The sequence below is a fragment of the Bidens hawaiensis genome, unplaced genomic scaffold (genome assembly GCF_021521415.1).
Source record: "Bidens hawaiensis isolate Kalapana, Puna unplaced genomic scaffold, B.hawaiensis_p1.1 tig00004357_1, whole genome shotgun sequence".
In the NCBI taxonomy this organism is placed as follows: domain Eukaryota; kingdom Viridiplantae; phylum Streptophyta; class Magnoliopsida; order Asterales; family Asteraceae; genus Bidens; species Bidens hawaiensis.
The window spans coordinates 1,163,584-1,172,244 of NW_027491262.1; the positions used below are offsets into that span (position 1 = coordinate 1,163,584).

General features: G+C 35.4%; 1 protein-coding gene across 1 annotated transcript; it reads left to right on the plus strand.

Annotated features, from left to right (window-relative positions):
* The first annotated feature begins 2,713 nt into the window (after positions 1-2,713).
* On the plus strand, positions 2,714-5,392 carry LOC143626383 (transcription factor bHLH18-like). The gene is made up of 4 exons (XM_077096495.1): positions 2,714-2,749; positions 2,827-3,327; positions 4,796-5,182; positions 5,267-5,392. Exons 1-4 carry the CDS (start codon positions 2,714-2,716, stop codon positions 5,339-5,341), a joined length of 999 nt encoding a protein of 332 aa, XP_076952610.1. The 3' UTR covers positions 5,342-5,392.
* The last annotated feature ends 3,269 nt before the right edge of the window (positions 5,393-8,661 follow it).

The following is an 8,661-nucleotide window of genomic DNA, read 5'->3' on the forward strand; positions in this document are numbered from 1 at the left end:
GTTAGACGAAAGTTCCGAAATAATCAAAAGAAAGAAAGTGCAATTGAAAGTATCCTAACTTTTGTTTGTGCAATAAAGAGAGCCTAAGTTTCGGGTCACTAGGTTTATGAAAAACTTGAACCATTTCACATATAAACTTTGTTTAGTATCCGAGTATATTTTGCATAGAAAGAGATCGCCCAATGTAAAATGGCTTAAATGCATAACAAGTGAAATTAAAATTTAAAAGATAAAACCAGAATATATATATATATATATATATATATATATATATATATATGGGAGATTTCAAATGAGAATCCCTTTGAGTTTTAAGAACTCGAAAGAACTCAACGTAACGATTTTTTTTTTCGAATTTTTTTTACACATGCGTAATATATGTAGGTTACATACACGTAAAAAAAATTACATAATTTTTTACGCACCGAGTCAACTTTTTACACATGTGTAACGGACGTAAAAGTTAGTGTAATCACTTGCATCTTTTTTCTCTCTCATACTTTGACTTTTTTGCCAGATTTAATCTCAACCACATATTCCAATCAATTTAATTAAATGTGTGGCCTAGAATGAAGTTGTTAAGTTCTTAAAACTCACCATGGTTCTTAAAAGATCCCTCCTATATATATATATACACAATTAGGAAAGTGTAAAGTTGTGGGTTAAAACCCTCGAAGGTGACATGTAAAGGTGAAATTGGTGTTGAAAAATTTGTCATGAAAAAAAAAATATTTGTAATGTATGTAATTTCTTCTTTTCCGTTATAAAAACACTAAAGAAAACAGAAAAGGAAAAGGCGTTTTAGATATTCCAATCATATAAGGCATTAGATTACCTTTCGGAAAAAAAGTATTTAAAACAAAGAGTTAATTACACAGATGCTTCTTGTGGCTTGCACGAATTTTACGTTTGGTCCCTAACTTTGAAAAATTACATGCATGCTTCCTAATACTCTGATGCAGGTAACACCGGTGCTCCCTAGTGTGGGTGGTCGTTAGTTTTTCCAATTAAGTGTGAATGAAATTACTTTTACACCCCCACTATTTAATAATAAACAAATAAAACATTAAATAATAAAATAGACCTGGGCCCCGACCACTCAACTGTTTAAACTTTCATCTTCTTCGGAAACCAAAACCGCCATCGACTATCTCTGTTTTGTACTCTTTACAATTTAGAGTAATCAGATTAGAAATTTACAATCATAGTCACAAAACCCTCAAAATACACTCACAAAGTTCGGTCACGACATCTCTAGAAATGTAGGTCGCGTACTTAACCGGAAAACGAAAACTGTGGCGAAAGCCGGAAACCCACAATTAGCCGAGTATCTACCAATATCCAAATTTGCAAACTCAAATTCAAAAGACTGATGTACATCAAGTTCAAGATCTTGATCTTTATTATATTTATATATAGGTATGGGCATTTTAGTGATTTAACCATACACTTAACTGAAAAACTTAATGTCATCCAGTCAGTGACAAAGCTTGGACTAAGACACCGGGGGGGGGGGGGGGGGGCAGACTCAAAATGTATACAAAAATTCACAAACGATGGGGGGCCGGACTCAAATTTTCGGCCGAAAACGCCTAAATTTACACTACGCATAAAAAATTTCGGACAAAAACGGGTAAATTTACACTACTACGCGAAAAAAACCGGGGGGCCGGGGCCACCCCCGGCCCAAGTAAAGCTTCGCCAGTGCATTCAGTTAAATGACCATGAGTATTACCCATATCAAATATCATGGACCATGAAATTTTTCAAAACTAGGGACCAAATATGAAATCCGTGTAAACCACAGGGATATCTGTGTAATTAACTCTAAAAAAACATCAAAAATACATGTAAGATAAAAGTTACACTTTATGTCATCTTTGTCACTATATGAGATTGTAATATCATCATCTCATACGGAAGAAGAAATTCTGGAAGCCACCAAACAAACCTTAAGAGCTTTACCAAGGTAATCTAATATCTTTATTCATATTGATATCTTATTCTTTTAACCTGGTTTTTGGAGCAGGATCTGAGATTTTCACTTCAGAAATTCAAATCTTTTAGTTCTAGTATTGCCATGACTCTTCTTATACATGGTGACTGAAATTATACTTCATAGTTTTGCTATCATTTTTATCGCATAACTCATAGTTCTTAGACTCTATCCTATCCTAAAACCTTTATCAACAATTTATTTTCACTTTTATTTTGCTTTCATGGTCTCTAATTTCTTGAAGTCTAAAATGCGGCTTATTTCTAACATGAAGTTCCAGGCTTAGACCATTTGTTGCAGGATCTTAAAGGCTTGGAATATATACTAAATGCTTGGATTTTGAAATACAATTTAGAACTGAAACAAGGTGTAGGCCTGGAACTAGATAAGGTATTGTTTTGGCTTATTAGAGACCACAAAATATTTTGTGAATATCTTTGGTTTGACCTTATATCTTTGTTATTATCAAACAGTTGTGGTTTTGAGGATATGTTTTATGTGTTTGGACCATTCTAATCGAGTCATTTTCTGGAAGATTGCTACATCAAACAATTAATTAATGTCATAGAAAAGAGAAAAAAAAACAACCAACAAGGGTTATGCTAATTTCATTGATTCCAGAGATCTAAACGTAGATGCGTTTGGGTATGTTGCAGGCCATTAATCACTTCCTTACGCGCTTTTAGTCTATTCAAGCAAAGCAACACCCGCCCTTTAATGGATATCCCATACGGGACATGGTTCCCTGAGCTGGTAACTATTATACTGACTGTTTTTTCCTTTTTTTGTTTTAAGTTGCGTGATCAATAACTTAAACTTACCAATGATAGGATGGAGATTTTTCCGAGTTCCTGAACCAATATCAACAAGCACATCCTTATTATGAGTTTGCGGATTCATCTTCTTCACCAAGTTTCAATGGTTACCAAAATCTGGTCACTAGAGACGAATCCAAGAGTGCAGCAACCATTAGCAGAGATTTGGATAAACAAGACAGTTATATGGATATTTCAACTAGCACTTTTGCTCCTATTGGTGGATCTTCATCCACCAATTTCACTGTATCTTTTGGAGACTACAATTCATCAACAGCTTTAAACCAAAACCAACTTTATGGAGGTTACAATTTGGCATACCATGACGCAACAAAACATAAAGACAATACAAGTCTAAACGAACTTCTTGGATCCATACAGCTCCCTAAAAGAGGTTCCAGCACAAGAAGGAACCATAGACAAGCAAAAGAGCATATCATTGCTGAAAGGAAGAGAAGAGAGAAGTTGACTCAGCGCTTCATTTCTTTGGCTGCTACCCTACCTGAAATTAAAAAGGTACATGTTTTAGGACCATCGCACTTTATACTTTATTGTTTCAATTTATATTCGTGTAACCGTTATATACACGTTTGTCGACCACAAGCATTGAAAACACAACCACAGCCTTTCCTACACCCTTATACTGCTAGGAAACATGCCTTTAAGTTGGTATAACTTAAATAACATCTCACAACTGGAACATTAGAAATTAAAATTTCCTTGTTAAAGTGCATCCCATATGAACATTCAAATGAGTAACCTTCATAGTAGTTAAGGTTCTCGTTCATCATCAATCACTGATGCCATATGAGATTGCCTTTTTGGCTAGAGTGGTAGAAGTACATAGTAATTTACAGGTAGAGCTTGTGGGTTTCAGTCTTCAGTTTGACATAGATGCCTTTTTGAATCATGTAATTTCACTTTAAGATTAAACTATTTTGCAGACAAGAGAAACTAATAATTGATTAAGATAATTGAAAGTGTTAATTTGCTGTCTTGAAAGACCAGATGAATCATTTATATAGGGGTTGAACCATAATAACGTTTAATCTGCCAGTTATAGGAGTTACTGCAAGAAACCATTGGCAGTAACTCTATTTCTATCGACATTCAGAAACTGTTGTTGCTGGCCAGTAGTAACTTAGGTGCTACCATCCTTCATTAGCTCAATTTATACAGATGTTCAGTAACTTATTTGCTATTGGAATCCACTAGGAGCCAGTCCGTTTACAGTTGGACCCATAACGAGGCCGTCCCCTAGACCTGGCCCTTTGGAACAACTCCCCCCCCCCCACCCACACACCGTGTCTAGAGATTTGCCCCTTACGACATTATAGAAGTCATAATAATATTTAATGTGTGTGTACTCCACACCTCATAACTCGTATTATTAATATCTATTATAATCTCTCATTTAGTCTACAAGTAAATTGCAGTTCAACAAAATAGTTTGATAATACCAAAATCACCAATAGAGTTTGGCCCATTACATGTGTCATATATATTTTTAGTAACACATGAAATTATATATTTACTAGAAAAGGCGCAGTAGGAAATAGCTAGATAGGAAACACGATTAAAAAGTGAAATGACAAGTAGAGCGCGGCGGGATTACGTGCATTAAACACATGGTCTAGTTAATCAAAATTTCATACTAATTAGTTGTTTGTAATCTAATATGCTATTGAAAAATTAAATTTAAACAGGTATTGAAAGATTTACCACTGACCCTTACATCCATTTCTATAATTCACGAGACAAGTAAATGATTATAACTTATAACTCAAGATATATAGCATATTCTAAGTAGTGGGTAGCATGAATAAGAGGTTAACTGTAAACATGAAATTGATAAGCAATTAATCATTCAAGGATGTATCTCATTTTCATATATCATGTACTGGTCACAATCATATTCAGTAAAACTAGAGCTTTATGTCTAATGTAGACAATAATTTAACCTTTCCAATGATCTTTATTCTAGATGGACAAGGCCACAGTGCTGGATGATGCAAGTAAACACATTAAAAATCTTCAAAACCGAGTGAAAGAACTCGAAGAAACATCAACTAGCGGGAAAAATATCATCCAGGAATCAACTACTTCAATGAGCAAATCCAAGTCTCATGGTGAACTAGAGGCGTCTTATTTTATTGATGAGACAAACCCTCTACCTTGTAATTCTGATTATAATCCTGGGCTTAAAGTAAGAAAAATAGGCAGCAATGTACTAGTAAGAATTTACTGCCAGAGAAACTCGTCGATCGCACTAAAAGCCCTATCCGAAATGGAGAGACTTCATTTTACGGTCATGTGTAATAGTGTTCTTCCAGTATCCGATACTGATGCTCTAATAACCATTATTGCTCAGGTATGTGCATTAGTAGTCAACCACTTTGAAATATGTCCATTTTGTCATTATATTTGGCTAAGCGTTCGGTCTATTTTTTCGTAGATGAGTGAAGAGTTCGTCGTGACAGCCAACGATCTTGTAAAATGCTTGCGGTTATCCATTTCAAATTTCCAATGACATGTAGTTGATTGATCTGAAGATTGTTATTATTGGTGTACTACAAGTTCATAACTTTCTTATTCGTAGTATGTAAGTCATATGGTTTCAAAATAATTCATGTGTTCTCATTTTGAGGCTGCTATTTCTTCAACAGCAGGCTAATTTTTCATACTAATATTTTTTTTGTATTCAGACATATGTTTTTCACATCTCTACTGTAGTTAAATTTCAATATATCACACTTTTTTTACAACTCAATTGTTTTTGTCACTTCTCCAAAACTATATCAAAACCTACTAGAAATAAAATACGCATTGTAAAAAAATCAATACAAACCCAAACATAACAATGCACTATATTGCATTGAACTATGAAAGCTCTTTTAAGATGGAAATCTTCATCTATATATGGAGCGATTTGTAAGACCTTTATAATAGAGGTGCTAAGTAGATAATGCTAGACCTTGTTCTTTCTGTTTTTATCATGACACATTTTATGCCTCCTTCCAAATTCATAGTAATAATATGCAGGTTTTCTTCTTCCCAGATAAACTTCCCTTAGCGATGCATCCCAATCAGATCTGTCTCAATCTTTTGGAGGATTAAAACGCATAAATATCAAAGCCATTTTCTTAAGAAAAACTGTTTTTATCGTATAGCTCTCACGCCATCTATGCGTATGTATAGCTAATTAACTATAGACGACAAACCTTATCATAAAGAATCTCAAAACCAAAATTACCTACATATAGTTTTCTACTTTTTAGAATTTCGGGCGCTAGAGAAGTGGACGTCTAACGTCATTGTTTTATTTCACTCCCCCTTATAAGACACCCTAATCAAAATGCAACCATCCTTTTTAATCAACATTTTTGTTCATAACAGATCCCTTCTCTTCTGCAATTAAGTCCTTGTTACTTGGCATCTGATTATACAATGCAACCATTATATAAGTATTATTAAAGTAAGAGACTAGCATCTATGATCGTCTTTAAGTACAAAGCCATAATCATTCTTCTTTTTGTATCAACATAAAACCACGCTGAATCGTCATCTAGGATGTTAGGTGATTGGCTTGTACCACTTGTTGGATCAAATAGTCTATAACAGAAGTTTTAATCGAAAGATTGGATCAGTATTATTCAATGACAAGAGGCCTTAAATAGGCAACAGATTACAACGTAAACAAATGACTGAATCAACTATAACCAAACTATCCTAACAATAAGAAAATATAAACGTGCAGATAAAATAAACTAAAATACTAGCAACAGACTCGGTCACCAGCTACTCATCCTCAACAAACTCCAAAGCATCTTAACGGTTACTTGTGTTTGAATTATTTCCAACATCCTCCCTTGATTCAAACATCCTAACTCCCAGCCTTTCTCGTAAGTAATAGAATTGTTCAGTTCCAATTGCCTTTGTCAATAAATCAGCAAACTGTTCTTGAGTATCACACGGCTTCAGCTCAACTTGATCTGCTTCAACTAAACTTTTTATATAATGATATTTAATATCAATATGCTTACTTCTTTTGTGCAAGGCTGCATTCTTTGATAAGAAAATGGCTGATAAATTATCACAATAAATAGTAGTTGCTTCTCCTTGTGTATAGCCAAGCTCACTTAACAATTTTCTCAGCCACATTGCTTGACAAGCCGCACCATTTGCAGCAACAAACTCTGCCTCAGTAGAAGAAAGTGCAACAATAGATTGTTTCCTTGAACTCCATGACACAACCCCAGCACCAATTGAGAAGATATAGGCCGAAATACTTTTTCTATCATCAATGGAACTTGCCCAATCGCTATCCGTGTACCCTTCTAAATGTACTTTCCTCCCTTGTTCATACCATAGTCCATAGTTAGTTGTACCTGCAACGTACCTTAGCACTCTTCTTGCAGCTCCATAGTGACATGCAGCTGGTTTATGCATGTACCTAGAAATCATTCCAAACAGAAAAGGCTAGTTCAGGCCTTGTGTGAGTTAAATACAATAGCCCACCAACCAAAATCCTGAACATCCTTTCATCAACTTGATTGCCAGTCTCATCAACACGTAACTTCTCACCACAATTCATGGGAGTAAGTGCAGCTGTACTGTTGCTCATTCCAAACCTCTTTAGCAAATCATTTGCATATTTTTGTTGTGACACAAACACACCATCCTTTCCTTGTATTACTTACTTCTAAACCAAGGAAATACGTTATCTTTCCAAGATCTGTCATGTCAAACTCTCCAACCATTTTTGCTTTAAACTCACACAATAGTTCCTTGGACGAACTTGTATAGATTATATCATCAACATATAAACACACTATGATTAAATCAGCAGCACTAACCTTTTTAACATAAACAGTTGGTTCACTTTTGATTCGGATGTAAGCGTGCTGTTGTAGATAACTGTTAATACGCTCATACCAAGCCCTTGGGATTGCTTTAACCCATAAAGTGCCTTGTGCAGCTTGTATACTTTATGTTCTTGCCCTTCAACTTCAAAACCCGGTGGCTGCACAACGTATACTTCTTCTCGAAGAGGCCCATTTAAGAATGCGGATTTCACATCAAACTGGAATATTTCCCATCCTTGTTGAGCGGCCAAGGAAATTATTACTCGAATAGTTTCAAATCGAGCCACGGGTGAGAAGGTCTCTTCATAATCCACCCCATACTCTTGTGCATAGCCTTTAACTACCAACCGAGCCTTGTGCTTTTGTACCTCTCCATTAGCTCCAACCTTTAATTTGTAGACCCACTTTAAAAGATTGGGTTTTGCGATTCAAAAAGGGGTAGCGGCGCAGCTTGTTGCCCGCTTGCCTTCTGTTTCGATGTAATCCAATGAACATGATTGTTTTAACATATATTAATATATATTTACTTTAATTCAATGGGTCGTTTATCAGCAGGCAACTCAGTTAATGACCATGTGTTATGCTTTTCCAAAGCTGATAATTCGGCCTTCATTGCCTCGACCCACTCTTGGTGTACAACTGCATCATCAAATGAATATGGTTCCATGGAAGAGAGAGCAAGTTGACATGCCTCAAAATCTTCCATAGGACTAGTACAATCATACATATTAGCTAGAGATCGTACCTTAGGAGTTTTACTTGGAGGAGTTTCCTTTTGTGCATTGGCCCCTATTATTGAACGGGTTTGTATAGGAGTTCTCACACCATCGTTAGCTGAACTTGGTTTCTCATATATTGTGTCTTCTTCTGACTCATCACTTGACGAAATATCATCACATCTTGAATTAACACTCGTTCCACCGACACTGCCTATTAAATCATTACTCAGCACGTGTTTACCTTCACCCTTCGAGCTCCATTTGGC

What these genes read in the sequence shown, in the direction of transcription:
- LOC143626383 (XM_077096495.1), top strand. Translation starts at nt 2,714, where the DNA reads ATGGATATCCCATACGGGACATGGTTCCCTGAGCTG. An exon ending in GGACATGGTTCCCTGAGCTG is followed by an intron (nt 2,750 to 2,826) that starts GTAACTATTATA and finishes TACCAATGATAG; the next exon opens with GATGGAGATTTTTCCGAGTT. An exon ending in TAATAACCATTATTGCTCAG is followed by an intron (nt 5,183 to 5,266) that starts GTATGTGCATTA and finishes ATTTTTTCGTAG; the next exon opens with ATGAGTGAAGAGTTCGTCGT.